Source organism: Rousettus aegyptiacus, unplaced genomic scaffold (assembly GCF_014176215.1).
Source record: "Rousettus aegyptiacus isolate mRouAeg1 unplaced genomic scaffold, mRouAeg1.p scaffold_m13_p_8, whole genome shotgun sequence".
Lineage (NCBI taxonomy): Eukaryota > Metazoa > Chordata > Mammalia > Chiroptera > Pteropodidae > Rousettus > Rousettus aegyptiacus.
Genome location: NW_023416311.1, coordinates 74,961,496 through 74,977,027, shown reverse-complemented (window position 1 = coordinate 74,977,027; position 15,532 = coordinate 74,961,496). Strand labels below are relative to the sequence as shown.

General features: G+C 33.7%; 2 protein-coding genes and 1 pseudogene across 6 annotated transcripts in view; 2 read left to right on the top strand and 1 right to left on the bottom strand.

Annotated features, from left to right (window-relative positions):
- Positions 1 to 6,505, top strand: part of TRAPPC13 (trafficking protein particle complex 13) — a 31,794-nt gene extending 25,289 nt beyond the window's left edge. For 2 of the 4 annotated variants that reach the window (XM_016136224.2, XM_016136222.2), the window contains 4 exons: positions 1,242 to 1,440; positions 2,723 to 2,823; positions 5,971 to 6,118; positions 6,244 to 6,505. In XM_016136224.2, the coding sequence (XP_015991710.1) occupies positions 1,242 to 1,440; positions 2,723 to 2,823; positions 5,971 to 6,118; positions 6,244 to 6,351 (556 nt within the window). In that variant the 3' untranslated portion in view covers positions 6,352 to 6,505. Of the gene's footprint in view, positions 1 to 1,241; positions 1,441 to 2,722; positions 2,824 to 5,967; positions 6,119 to 6,243 lie in introns of all 4 variants that reach the window. The other 2 variants (XM_016136223.2, XM_016136221.2) reach the window with 1 other exon arrangement.
- Positions 6,506 to 9,512: 3,007 nt separating this feature from the next.
- Positions 9,513 to 15,532, bottom strand: part of SGTB (small glutamine rich tetratricopeptide repeat containing beta) — a 38,480-nt gene continuing 32,460 nt past the window's right edge. The window contains exons 7-11 of one of the 2 annotated variants that reach the window (XM_036225722.1): positions 14,948 to 15,086; positions 14,783 to 14,845; positions 12,829 to 12,866; positions 12,503 to 12,586; positions 9,513 to 10,879 (exon numbers count right to left, since the gene is read on the bottom strand). In XM_036225722.1, the coding sequence (XP_036081615.1) occupies positions 10,768 to 10,879; positions 12,503 to 12,586; positions 12,829 to 12,866; positions 14,783 to 14,845; positions 14,948 to 15,086 (436 nt within the window). In that variant the 3' untranslated portion in view covers positions 9,513 to 10,767. The remainder of the gene's footprint in view (positions 10,880 to 12,502; positions 12,587 to 12,828; positions 12,867 to 14,782; positions 14,846 to 14,947; positions 15,087 to 15,532) is intronic. The other variant, XM_036225723.1, reaches the window with a different exon arrangement.
- Positions 13,062 to 13,180, top strand: LOC118607223 (annotated as a pseudogene).

Sequence of the window (15,532 nt, the reverse complement as noted above, 5' to 3'; positions counted from 1 at the left end):
AGTGTTTGTTCTTATTTTGAAAGGGGTGAACTTTCTAACATCCATTACTCTTGGGTGATTTATAATTTGTTTTTAATTAATAGGCTTTATTTTTTTTAGAGAACTTTTATGTTCATGGAAAAATTTATCTGAAAGCATAGTTTCCCCATACCTGGGCCCCACTAACAGTGTCCTATTATATACATCTTGTTTTAATGTGGCACATTTGTTACAGTTGATGAATCAATATTTATACTTATTATTAACTAAAATCGACAGTTTACATTAGAGTTCATTTTTTGTGTTATTCTGTGGGTTTTAACAAATGTAATGGCGTGTATTCAACCATTATTTTATTATTCAAAATAGTTTCACTGCTCTAAAAATATTTTGTGATATCTTCCTAGTCATAAAAATAAAGATCCTAGTTGTTTGTATTTTACTCTTTAAAGCACTTGTTTTTTTGAATTTTGATAATAATTCAGTGAGGTAAATATGGAACCATTCATTTTATCCTGCAAATGATAAAACTGAGACATGAGAAGGAATGATGGAAAAGTTAGAAAGGGTGAGGATGAGGATAAGTTTTAAAAAATATTCTCTCAACATCAAAAGGAGTGGGCTTAGGAATAGATGATTTAATATTTTGTGAAAATAAAATACATGTCTTTCTATGGGTAATTTAGAAGAAGAAATAAATGTAGGGGTTATATTAATATGGATAAAAAGGTAATAGCTGGAGAAAGTACCTGACTTTCATAATAAAAAATGGAAAGTTTGCTTTTGTTTTATTATGGTGGTTAGATACAGAAAAATCCATAGCCTCCTAGACCCCACTGGGGCAAATAATTTTCCATTCTCTTCCTGATATTTTCATTGTGAAAATGATTATTTAGTTTATAATGTTATGTTTCTTCTTATTCTTAACTATTTTTTTGATAATTATAAAGGAAAGAATACTTAAGGTTGTGATTTCTATTGCATTTTTTTTCAGTTAATTGATACATGTTCAATATTTTAGGTAATATGCATTCTATTATAAAGAACCTCAAGATTGTCCACATCAATTGAACAAATTTAAAGAAAAATAAATTCTCTTAGTACAAGTTCTTTTCAGTTATGCAGAAACCACTGAACTGTTCTGTTCTAGATTTTTGGATGGTAAATCATTCAGTTCCTATCGAAGGGAACAATCACAACCAATGTTTTTCTTTTAAAAGATGCTAGAGAATAATCTCCATCTCTGTCTCCATCCCTCTCAGTGTAACTACATTTGGGACAAGAACATATTTGCAGCCAATGGATACACGCCAGTACTTGTACTGTCTAAAACCGAAGAAGGAGTTTGCAGAAAAAGCAGGCATTATTAAGGGAGTAACAGTAATTGGAAAGTTGGATATAGTGTGGAAAACAAATCTGGGTGAAAGGGGAAGATTACAGACCAGCCAACTTCAAAGAATGGTGAGTCTGGAAAAAACTAATGGGGGCTTTGGTGTGGGAGTGGTAGATAGTTAGAACAACTTAAATTTCCCTAGTTCTATCACTAAGAATCAGACCACTATAGATGGCATTAATATTACTACAGGTAAAAGACTAATAATTTCACTGATCTCTAGGTAGAAAATTGGTATTGAAATTAATGAAGAATGTTTAAATGTTAACTTATCCGTAATACATTGTTTTTACTTTACCAGACAAAAATTAAAATAACTGCTTATCAATTGTTTCCTACTATGGTAATTTATACTCACTATTCTTCTGACTTCCGCTATATTAAGTTTTGGAGTTTTTTTGTTTTTTTTTTTTTTGCAATGTCCTAAAACTCTTACTATAGTCATATACTCAGTTCATACCTATTTTTTAAAGATGTTTAAAATCTGAGTCATCTGAAACCCAGAAGGCGAGTCTCACTAAAGTTTCCTTATAACCACTAGTAGGATATTTTATCTATATTTCTGCTCTAAGAGTAGGGATGGCTACCAGTCTTCTTTTTCTTGTGCTAGTTAGAATATGCTACAGAATCCTCCTTTTGTGCTAAATATTGTGTATTCTCATACATTCTAAAATTTACTTTTACTGTTTAACAATTTGAGACAAAAATATTATCACAGCCTTTTTATTTTTAAATTACAGTCGATATACAATAATATATTAGTTTCAGGTGTACAACATAGTAATTAGACATTTATTTAACTTATAAAGCAATCACCCCAATACATCTAGTATCACTGGACCTATGTTTAAATATAGCAATTAACTATCATCCTGCCATGGCATGTTCCAGACTTTGGTATTTCGATGGTCCATCCCTGCTGATATGTCTTGTGAATAGATGTGATTTTCTTCCTGGATCATTTCAAAGTGATCATCCTCTATTTCTGTTTAGGCAGTAACCTTACCTATTTATAGTTATGTATGTATAAGCTACGGTATCTTTGGAAAACATTCCTTTAAGATTTAGATCTCCCGAAGTTTCTTTACTGATGATTTACCTATTGGACTCATTTTAACTCTACTGAACATAGAGTAGTTATAGCAAAAACAATCAGGGTCTATAGTGCTGTTTTGCAGGTAGTAGCAGCAAAGAAAGTTGGAATGAAGAATAGTAAAATGACTGAAAAATGTTTTCTCAGACTATCAGCTTGGAGACCCAACAACTGTTACGTGAATGTATTGGTGTGGTACCATCATTAAAATGGAAAGGTTTTGTATTAGATGTTAACCGTGTTGCTTTTTCTTTTAGGCTCCAGGTTATGGAGATGTTAGGTTGTCTTTGGAGGCAATCCCAGATACTGTAAACCTAGAAGAACCTTTTCATATTACCTGTAAAATAACAAACTGCAGGTAATGCCAGTGTTTGTGGATGGATGTCTTTTCTTCCTCATCTACCTAAAAGAAAGTTTTAAAATCTTTTAAATAGTACTGTCTCCTTTTAAGTTTCCTTTTAATATATAGCCTTCTCTGATGTTGATTGTAAAGTCCTTTATCTGGTAGCTGTGTATTACATATTTTTAAGGTCCTACTATATTAGACACTTTCTGTATTTGATTATACTCATGCGTCGTACCCTATGAGGTAGGTATTATTCACGTTCTATGCAAGAGAAAGCCAACTCAGAGGTTAAGTGACTTATTCAAGGTCAGAGAGCTAGAAAAGATGGAGCCAGAATTTGAAACCAAGTGTATTTGACCTCAAAGCCCATATACTTTTCATTGTTCTTACTTCCCTCATACTTTACATTACTAAAGCATGAACTAGTAGGTTCTTATGGAATAATACATTATAGATTTAATGTAATAAGGTATTTTTTTTGAGCCATGCTATACCTGAGCTGTATCTTTAGTATTAATAAAGTATAAACTGGTTATAAATTTAATAAAAGGGATAATCATAGATTAGAAAATAGGACATTGATAATAAAGGGGAGAGTATTATGTAGCTATTGGGAAGCAAAGAGCACAGGGCTTTGAAGTCAGAAAAACCTAGGGTTAAATCCCAATCCTATCACTTTTGCTACTCATTCTTTTACTACTTGATATCTATTATTTGTTGGGGCATTTTGATATCATAGTGATGAATCCCAACCCTCATAGTCTGAATGTATAATCCTTTTTAATTCCATATCCATTCCAACCTTATGATATTAGAGGGGGATAGGAAATAGTCATTCTTCAAAATTACAAAAATACCTACTTCCCCTATGAAGCTACCTAGAACCTCCCATCACAGTTAATCACCCTTTTCTCTGTCATAGCAAAAGTTTTTAAAATTTTATCAGTTTCAATGTATATAGTACATTGGTTAGACATTTATATCATTTATAAAATGATCCCCCTGATTGCTCTTTCTCTTCTCTTGCTCTCTGCCTAGCTATTATATTAATGCTAACTGCATTCCCTATGCCATGCTCTCCATCCCTGTGACCATCTATCAACCACTAATATGTACTTCTTAACCCTTCACCCCATTCTCCCAGCCCCCAAAACCCTCCCTTCTGTCTGTTCCCAGCTTGTCCTCTGTATTTGTGAGTCTGTTTTTCATTAGTTTGTTCTTTTTGTTCCTTAGATACTGCATATAAGTGAAATCATATGGTATTTTTCTTTGTCTGACTTATTCCACTTAGCATAATAACCTCTAGGTCCATCCATGTCATTGCAAATGATAGGATTTCACTTTTTTAATATTCCATTGTATATATGACCCATAACTTCTATACCCAATCATCTATCGATGGGCATTTATGTTGCTTCCATATCTTGGCGATTGTAAATTGTGCTGCCATGAACATAAGGGTGCATAGATCTTTATGAATTATTGTTTTGGTTTTTTGGGGATAAAAACCCAGAAGTGCAATTGCTGGTTAAAAGGTAGATACATTTTTAATTTTTTGAGAACTCACCAGACTGTTTTCCATATTGGCTGCACCAATTCGCAATCCCACCAACAGTGCACAAGGGTTCCTTTTTCTCTACATCCTCGCCAACACTTGTTCTTCGATTTATTGATGATAGCCATTCTGACAGGTGTGAGGTAATATCTTTTTGTGATTTTCATTTACATTTCTCTGATGATTAGTGATCTTGAGCACTTTTTTTTATGTCTATTGGCCATCTGTATTTCTTCTTTGGAGAAGTATCTGTTCAGGTCTTCTGCCCATTTTTTAATTGGATTTTTTTGTTGTTGAGTCATAGAAAATTTTAATATAGTTTTTAGTGACACTCACATATTGCTACCATTATTAGTCCCTTGCTTACTAGATTGTGAATTATTCAGGAGAAAGGATCATGTCTTAACCCTGCATTGTAAACACAGTGCCTGCCACATCATAGGAGCTCAGCAAACATCACACACAGAGTAAAGACCCTGTGCATTTATGGTCTGCTTTTGGATTTTTTTGTTTTGAGTTTTTTGAGGTACAACAAATCAGTTATTGATTTTACAAAGTGCTGTAAAAAGTAAATTCAGTTTCTTTTGGTGTTCACTTTTAACTTTTGGTAATTCAAATAAGTTTCTTTTCCAAAAAGCACTTGTTTCTTAAATCTTCAGTTTCCTCATCTGTAAAAATGGGATTTACCTTGTGTCACAACACACACAGACACACACACACATTTAACCTACCTACTGGATTTTTGTAAAATGTAATGAAAAAATTCATGTAGTGCATCTAACTTGGTCTGTGCCATTTCAAATTTTTGTTGGCGAGACAGACTTATAATAAATAACATTAAATCATTATTTCTAAAAATCAATAAATTTAAAGTTAAAATTTAAATAAGTATTTTAACATATGCAGCCAATTCTGAGAGAAAAAAACTAAGACTTGAAAGTAGTCCTGAATTGTGGTAGAGTAAGACTATTTTTCATTATGACCTGTTTTTTTTTTTAATAATGCATATTTACAAGTAAAAGGTTTTTTTAACTTAATATGTTTAAGCTTATATTTTAATTATTGAGGTGATATGAATTATAAGCAAAAGCGGGCTTTTCATGTTAACAGAACAAACCGAATAGTATTTACTTCTCATGAATCTTGTCAGTCATTTCCTATGTTATCTGCATGATAAAGAAACAAATTAAACAGCAAAAGCTGGACCAGACTCAGTTCATCTTTCTCTTTCCTGTGGAATATCTATCTAACAGAAATAGGAAGGATGCATAGCAACCAGATTAGACACAGATGTCTGGAAGTCTCCCAGAGAAATGGCAAAGCTGTTAACAGATCAGCAGCAGGGAGCCAGTGTTCAGTAATAGAATCAGAAGGCCAACATCCAGACAGGCAAATTAGTCACAGTGCCACTTTAAACCCTAGAAGATGCCATCTCCTTTTATTTTCCTGATTCTTAAGTGAAATAAAAATATTGTCATTTCTGGTTCTGACTTCTATTCTCCTGGACACCAAGAAAACAAATTCACTGGCAATATTGGAAGACTCAGGTACCTCTTTGTGAAAGGAACAAGATTTATTCCTGTTTTTCTGATTTCCTCCAGCAGTGAAAGGACTATGGATCTGGTTTTGGAAATGTGCAATACCAATTCCATCCACTGGTGCGGCATTTCAGGACGACAGCTTGGAAAATTACATCCAAGTTCCTCTCTCTGCCTTGCCCTTACTCTACTGTCTTCAGTACAGGGACTGCAAGTATGCTCTCTTTTTAATAATTTCAGTATTTGGGGGCTGTTAACCCATAGTCATGTACTATATCCATATTTTCTCTGGTAATTACCAATGAATGAAAACTTAGGCCTGTATCTTTCTCTCAATAGAGCATCTCTGGCTTAAGACTAACCGACACATTTTTAAAGAGAACATATGAATATGATGACATCGCACAAGTCTGTGTGGTATCTTCGGCCATTAAAGTGGAAAGCTGAAGAAAATTTCCAATGTTATGCTGTTCATTAAGTTTCAACTGAACTTTCTGTATTTTTGCTACCTTTGTAAAATGACCAACAGCAAAATAAGTATGTATTATTTAAATTTCTTTCCTGTAAAAGTTAAAATATTAAATATTTGTTTTAAAAAGAACCATCTACTGATTTTATCTTGTGAGTTTTATTCTAAATGAACATTTATACATTCCGTACCCATATTCTATCTCGTTTCATTTAAATGACCATTGGACTTTGTTCTCTGAAAGCTCTATAGTTGAGGTCATTTGTCCCTAGCCAAGTATCTAGAACAGAGGTCAGCAAAATTTTTAGGTAAAGGGCCATATACTAAATATTTTTGGCTTTGCAGGCCGTGTAATTTCTGTTTAAAATACTTCATTCTGTAGTTTCTGTTTAAAATACTTCACTCTGCTTTTGTAGTATGAGAGCAACCAGTAGACAAAAAGAGCACAGTGGTGTTTACAAATCCAGGCATCTGGTCTGCAGACCATTGTTTGCTGATCTGATCTAGAAGATACAGTTGTTTCTTAAAACTTTAGAATTCTTATAATATTTTATTTAGAAATGTTTCAGTTAACCCCAGATTTTTTTCCTAGTTCCTCAGCAGCAGAAAAAGTTTATTTGGAACAGTTGGGATAGTCCTCATATAATCTTATAGTTGCTAACACAATATGTCTAGTTGATTTCAAAATTATCTTATTGGTATGTGCCTTTGTTTGTGTATACATACAATCCCACACATCTAAGTTTCAGTTGCAGCAGATCAGAATTGTTTTTTTCCCCTTAGATTGTTGATTACTTTGTTAACTTTTAACAAAGAAGCCTGATAATTTTCTAATCCTAAATCCATTAAAAAAAATAAGCCATTTATTTTCATAGGCATATTTAAAGGATTTCCAGCTTCTGGTATTTTATTTTGAACTCTAAATCATGTATTAATATTATTAAGCTTTCTATCTCTGCATATAATTACACTAATTTACTTATGCCATGAACAAACAGTGAGAAAATTAAGATTATAAACAACTTTGCAACATGAATGTACTACAAGTTTCAATATTTTGTCAAGAAAACAAAGGTTATGCTGTTAAATAAAAACTTAATTTGTTAAGTTGCAACTCAAGGGTGTATATACAATTGCTTAAATGTAAGAGTACATTAAGTCTAATGCAAAAATTGGTTTTTCTTAAATGCATAATTATTTGCAATGACAAATTCATCCAAAATGAAAGCTATATTTGAAGTGAGATTCGCCCCTTAGAGTGATAATTAATGAAATGTCTGTGCAAAATAAAGTCCAAGAAGTGTCAAATATCTGTCTGTCTTCCAAAAAGACAAAGATTAATTAAATGATGAATAAGATTTTATAGCTGCTATACTGGGTACTTTGTTTTTTAAGCATCTCCTCATGACTGAACCTTCTATTTACTCATTTCCAGTTTAAAAAGTAACATATAATGGTCACTTGAAATCTGCTACATAATTTGATTTAATTACAAAGTCTCTTTTTATAAGCAATAATCTAGACACGTTTATTTTTTAAGTAAAGGTTAGATAATGTGATCTTAGAAAGGACCTATTTAAATCATATTACAAAAATTAGATAAACAATTTGGTACATTAAATGAAAATGCCATTTGCATAAAAAGGACATTTTAAGTTTAACATAGCATAACAGCTACAACTACTACAATGAAATGTGGTTAGTGGAAGTCAGTCATTCCTATGTAAAATGAATATAAAGATTTACTTTAATGCCTACTTGTTCCAGACAAGCAAGAATAAGATTTGGGGCATTCCTTATCATTTTAAGAGTAGCTAGCACAATCCAACTACACAAAACTTTCTTAAAATGCAATGATTCCAAAGTAATGAATGTACTCAATGTGCAAAAAAATGGTTTAAATCCAATGGAAATCCAGGTGAATGGACAGGTATCATCTAGAATGAACTTGTTATGGGTGATATACTAGCAAAGAAACAAACTGGCAAGATAAAAAGAAATAAATACACCAAATCCCATTACTTCTTATAAAATGAATGGCTACCTTCACAACAGATATTAGCAAATCAAGACATTGTTTTAAAGTGATTTTTTCTTATAATACCTTTGATTTTGGTATTAGAGTAATAAGTATATAAAATGAGTTGGGAAGTGTTTCCTCCTATTTCCTAAAAAAGATTATACAGAATTAATATTATTTTTCCATGAAGTGTTAGGTAGAATTCCCCCATTGAAATCATTTGGGGTTGTAGTTTTCTTTTCTGGAGGATATCTATTTCTTCAGTGAGCTCTGGTAGTTTGTATCTTATAAGAAATACCTATTTCCTCAATGAGTTTTGTTTCATCAAGTTGTTAAATATATGGACCTAGAGTCGGTTGTAGTATTTTCTAAAGATCCTTTTAATATCTACAGTGTTTGCAATGATATCTCCTCTTTCTCTTCTGATACGGTTGATTTATATTTTCTCTATTTTCCTAGTCAGTGAGTTAGAGGCTTACCAGTTTTATCAATCTGAAAGCATTTTTAATGCATTCAAGATAGTTATGCTAGAAACTTTCTTATTCAACATTGGATAAGAGTGACTATTTTTTAATTAAAGATTAACTTCATTTTTTCGTAATAATCATCACTTTCATGTAATTAGTACTTCATTGTATATAAAACTTGAACACTAGGAGCTGAATTTAATTTATGAAAAATTAAGTTGGTTTAGATGAAATACAAGAGATTTAATTCAGAGGGCCTAAAATTTAAGTCCTGCTCTTCTCTGGCCAGAACTATACGTTCATATAGGTCTTTGTTGTAGCCTAAGCCCAGGCAAGTTAGGTATTTTCTGGTCTTACTGAGGAGAAATCTCTAACCTAGTGCTGCTCTAAATTAGAGGCCTTGAATCTGTATGAGAACCACATGGTGTACTCTTTAAATGGCAATTCCTTATCATAGGACCTACAAAATAAAAATTGAAAGTATGGTCCTGAATCTGCATTTTTAACAAATTCTCCAGGTGATTATTACAGTGAAATTATAGAACCATTGGTCTAATCTCACAAAGGGAAAGAAAGGAAAAGTTGTTTTTTAACCATCAAGATAACAAGTAGTCTTTTGAGAATAGTTATAGTAAGGCCCTGATCATCAGTATTACTAATTTAATATTACTTTATTTTTCAGTTTTCTCTCACACTTGTGAAATCTTGTGTGTCTGCCCAACTGAACAAATTATATTCACAAACAAAAGTAATTCCAGTTGGAATTAGAACGGTCTCATCCATCACTCTAGAGCCGTGCCATTAATACCTAACAATGCCACTTCTCTTCACCAACTAACATGTATTCTAATCTCAATATATAATATTTTAAGCCCCCATTATGTTTAGGTTGCATCAAATTAAGGTTAAGCATAAAAGCAACATGCCAAACCAAATTATAGCAGAGGATTACATGAACAAGCATTGTTAGTGATAGATGCTTTTTGTAATCCACAAAATAATTACTGAGTTTAAAAAAAAAAATTGTTTATGGGTACATAATTAAACACCACTTAGAAAATCCTTAAGTCAAGGGCCAAGTCATTGGCTTACTTAAATATATATATATATATATTTGAGAGTTTCCATGGTAAGGTCACCATTGGAAAAATTGTGCTAGTTAAACCAAATAGTTACACAACTGACCTAACCGGTACCATTAAGGATTTCTAAATGTATTTTATTCTGTATTTAGCATAATTGGCCATGCTAATGTTATCAATAAAAAACTGCAGGCAAGATTAGTTAAAACTATGCAGAAAACCTGAGCATCCTACCTACCTTCAAATTTATACAGTCACAGCATCTATTTATTCTTTTCAAAAAAACCCTCCACCAAATGCTGCTTTCCACCAGCTCCTAGGATTCCCTGTCACACATCAGAACAAGCAGCATTACTGATAGTACTGGCCCCTATGATATATATTCATTACTGATAGCATTATTGAAGCTAAAACTAGGTAACAAATTTCTCTCCAGCCTTTCTGGCAAGTACATTTCTTCTAACCCAGCATGAGAAACCTTTCCTCCTAGTCATCTTCCCCTTTCAAAAGTTTTCTTCCAGGAATTTGGAGCTAGAGAACTCACCAATAAACAGCCTTACTGTTCAATATACTCTGCTATTAAGTCTAATGTACAAACATGATGATGATTTGTAAATGGTACCCTGTCCAATGTATACTGGCATTTAACAAGGCTACTGATCATTCATTTACAAAGGCGTTATATTACGTTAAAGTCTGTGATAAACTTATTGTTTAGACAGATTTATTGTGTAGGCTTTTTGTTTTTGTTTTTTTGGCCACTATCTACAGCAAACGCTTCAGAGCCATAACCATTTGCATTCTGGACTAGGGTCCTCGGTCAAGTCAGGAATGGTCTTCAGTGCTGCTGCTGAATGATCTGCTCCGGATGTGATTTCTCAGTTGTTCTATAAGTTCAGGATTCTGTTGCTGTATCTGCTGAGCAAACTGCTGTCCCCTGAAATTAAAGAGGCAAAGTGGCATGAATTAGGGAATTCCCAGCCACACAATACTCATGCAAAAAGAACTGCAATGTATGTGGGTACTACCTAAGTGGAACGTCTGTAAAAACAAGTTTTAGCATCACAACTTTAATATCTGTAAGTTTACAAGTGCCCCTATATAGCATTGTTATAGGGCATTGCTCTTTATAAGAAATGAAACACCCAAGCTGAAGAGTGAGTTCCTGAATTGGGTGAAATCCACTCCCTCTAGTGCTTAACTATGAATAAACGAAGGGCTAAAAAATATATGTTTTTTATGTGTGTGCTCAAACATAATGCAAGGTATTTGCTCTTATAGTCAGGACTTAATAGTCTCTCAGATGACACGTGTCACACTCATTTTGGGATGTGTACATAAGTCACTGAACAAAACTGATTTTTAAAAAGGCAAAGATATTTAATACAAATTCCTTATGTGTGCTTCTCAATTGCAAGTGTTAGACATCGCTATAATCATGCCACTTAAATTTATCACTCTAAAAATGCAGTGTTGCAAATGAGGTAACATGGTCGTGACCATAGCTTCATATAAAATTTTCAGTGACAGCATTACAGACACTCAAAAAGCAATCAAGCTCTCTTTCATCTTGACCGCAGATAGGCCATCCAAACTGAGGAAGACTCAGAAACTTCGGGGCCATGTGAGCCACGCCAGGGCCACATCAGCAAGCCCCGGAAGACCCTGGGAGGCCATGGTAATGCTGGTGGCACACATCACCACAGGATCAACTTCGACAAATATCACCCAGGTTCCTTTGGGAAAGCTGGTGTGAGGCATTTACCACTTATGGCAGAACCAGAGCTTCTGCCCAAACTGTCAACCTTGATAAACTGTGGACCTTGGTCAGTGAGCAAACAGGGGTAAATGCTGCCAAAAATAAGACCAAAGCTACTCCTATCATTGATGAGGTGCAATCTGGCAACTACAAAGTTTTTGGTGAAGGGAAAGCTCCCAAAGCAGCCTGTCATAGAGAAGGTCAAATTCTTCAGTAGAAGAGCTGAGGAGAAGATTAAGGGTGTGTGTGTATGGAAGGTGGGGAGGGGGAGGTGGGCTTTGTCCTGGTAGCTTGAAGTCCCATGGAGGGAAGTTCATTAAATGCTCACATGTGTTAAAAAAAAAAAAAAAAAAAAATTCCGAAAGCAGTGTATCTGAAGCAACTTGGATGAAAGTGAAGGTAATGAGAAAGACACAAGGAATTCCTTTAGTGATGGCATGCACTGAAAAAGTTTGAATAAAATAGTTTCCTAAATCAAATATTAATCTATTTAACTTTTAATTTTTAAATATACGTGTACTTAATGCATACTTTAAGTAGCTATTTGACCTTCGTCTCAATCCTTGAGTAGCTATTCAAATCTGTTGAAGAACTTTTTCTTGGATCTAAACCTTCTATATTCTTTCCCTTCAGTCTGAAAATCATAACTTATAAACTTCTTTTACACTTAATAACTAGGGAGGCCACTGATACTAACAGTAAAAAATAAAAGTTAATAAAAAACAGCCTGGTCTCCTCACCTTAGAGACAGGGTAAAACACAAAATACTTTTATACTATTTCTATTTTAAGTAACACTTACGCTTGGATGAGGCTAGACAGGTCAGTTAGGCCCCCAACTCCAGCAGCAGGTCCCCCAATGGCATTTGTCATCATTCCTGACATTCTAGAATAGGCAAGAGATATATCTCTGGATTGGCAAATATTCTTAACAAGTAGGATCCTAGCCAAGGACAAGTCAGTTAAATACACCTATGTTGTGTAGAAGGTCAAGCCAAATGTGTATGGTTTTAAGTTTCAATTGACTGGCATTCAGGGCAGTTTTATCATTTTGGAGAAGATGTGCTTAAATTAGGAGCTTGGCAAGTGGAAGGGGGAAAATGTAATACTCTCCTTCTATATACTTACAGCTGTTGAACTTGAGGATTCTGCATTAAACTTGCTGCCTAGAATTGAAAAATGGCATCTCTCATTAAAGGTAGTTAATATTTAGGGAACTTGAATAAAGATTTTTTTTAAAAAAACAGGAATGAAAGCTAAACCATGTGTGTACTAACATTTGAAGAGTTTAAATGTGCTATACAAAGTCAATGGGAATATAAAAAATGATATTAGAAAAAATAGCATTTAAAATACATTGTGTCTATGGCCATGCCACCCTGAACATGTCCGATCCTGTCTGATCTCGGAAGCTAAGCAGGGTTGGGCCTGTTTAGTACTTGGATGGGAGACCGCCTAGGAAGACCAGTTGCTGCAGGCATAAAAAAAAAAAATACATTTCAAGGACAGAGAGATTACAAGTAACACTATAAACTAAAGATATTGAAAGCAGTATACTGATTACCACCGACCAGATAAAGCCAAAAGGAGAAAGAGAAACTTTGAGTATGATTAAAGAATCCCCTATACTTGAGAGAGTCCACTTCAAAAGAGTACTGTAAGAGATGTGATCCTGCCCTATGAGGCTTAGTTTCAATCCTTCCCATAATTAAGCGGAAGGGAAATTGTATTTATATGCACATACACTTTTGAAACTTTCCATTTTGAAAGCATAAACAATTTTTTTGCCTCAGATTGGTAGTCGACAATATCATGTAAAATTTAAATTTAGTTTAAATCTTTGTAGACAGTAGTAACTCCAACAGCTGTCTGCAAAAATCCTCATTTAATCTCTGTCAACCTGACCCTATTTTTTTTTTGAGTCACACAATATTTTTTAACCCCCGCCTTTTACAGCTCATACGTGGTAGTCTCACACTTTACTTTGCATCTTGAAGGCTAAGCCTAATCAGAAACTAGTATAAACCTATTTTTTACATCCTGCTACAATAAAAGTACAACCTGAGGCCTGGAAATGAGCAGTAATGTTTAAAAATGTCATAAAACCTACAGAGAGATATATATTTGTTGGTGTTTAGGTAGAAAGACCAACTTAAATTTGACCTCAATCCTAAGACTCAAGGAGAGTTACTGAATTACTTGCAAGTTAGTCAAATGATTGATTCTCTGGTAATAAAAACAAGTGGTAGCTTTTTCAACATGTCATTTAGGGTTAGTGATTCAAAAATTAACTACTACTACAAAGACTTCGACTAACATTTTTAAACTACCAACTGCTACAATTCTGCCGATTGTTCAAAGACTTCTTTGTCTCACTAGGAATGAGCCATCTATACATTTCAATTCAACTGAAGATTTAGTGGATGCCATTTTTTAAGGAAGCAAAGATGAATAAGAAGCAGGATCGCACTCAGCCAGAGGTATAAAGTCACCCAAGGAACTTTATATGCCCAGGAAACATCCTCGACCTATTAGATCAGAGTTTCCACATACTGGAAGAGAGCAAGTGTGTTTTCAAAAAGACCTATAAGTGAATTTGTTGTTTTGATGGATGAAGTACATATGTATAAGAATTACACTAAAAGTTCAAATAAACTCAAGATAGAAAGGAAGCAGACAGTGCTGAGAGGAGAGTTTAGGGAACCACAATAGCCCAAATCCTCAGATCTCAATTATTAGACATTTTCCTAGGGCCATTTTCAAAGTAAGAGAGTGATTTCTAACCTCTTGTAAATTTGTAGATCCCTACGCCAATCTGACAAAAATATGGTTCTCTCCCTAGAAAAATACACATATTGACAGGTACACAAATTTTTATATGTAATTTCACGGAATCCATGGTCTTCCTGAAGTCCATCTATGGCTTTCTCACAAACAGGAACATGGGCAAGTTAAAACCTTAGCTACGACATTACGTCACCACTCTGTTACCACTACCACAAAAACTCCCTTATTTATTTCTAAAAAGTTTTGGAATTATATAGCTTTATGGAAAACAGAGCAGAAAAGTAAATGTACTCACCATACTAATGAAGGCCGGATTATTTATTAAGCTAGCCATGTCGAAGCTCAATCCAGTTCCTGTCTGTAAAACAATTATATCTGATAATTATTCTAACCACTACAATTTTATTACAATAAATTGTGAATAACAAAATATTTCACTCATTTGGCATTAATAACTTACAGGACTGGATACCTCTCTTAACTTCTGTTCTGCTATTTTCAGATTTGACTTATAGGAATCATTTTCAGGGTCAAGATCTAATGCCTTTTGATAACTTGTAACTGCTTCTTCAAATTTATTCATGGCAGTGAGGGCCAGCCTGGAAAGAATAAAGTATAAGAGTATAAGATACATGATTAAAGAACATCAAGTCATCATAAATGTAGTCAAACATCTGTGTTGGTATTCAATTCAAGTCCATATTACACCTAATTTATTCATTATACTGTGATTCACAGAAATAGCACTAAAATTCCTTCTAATTCCAAGATTCTATTAACTCTGAACTCTTTCTATCCTGCTTGCTGACAACCTTGACTGTCTTATTAACCATATACTTAATTCTTAGAAATAAACTTTACCTACCCTTCCATTTTTAAGCCAAATATGTGAAGTAATTTGCTTTATGAATAACTAAGCTCCACAAAGATATGAGCTGACCAACAATCTCGTGGTCATAAACCACTATGATGCTAAAATCATATTAAAGACTCTGAACTAGATTTGTGTTTTCAACGTCACACTTTCTTCCTACTCCCTAGCAGA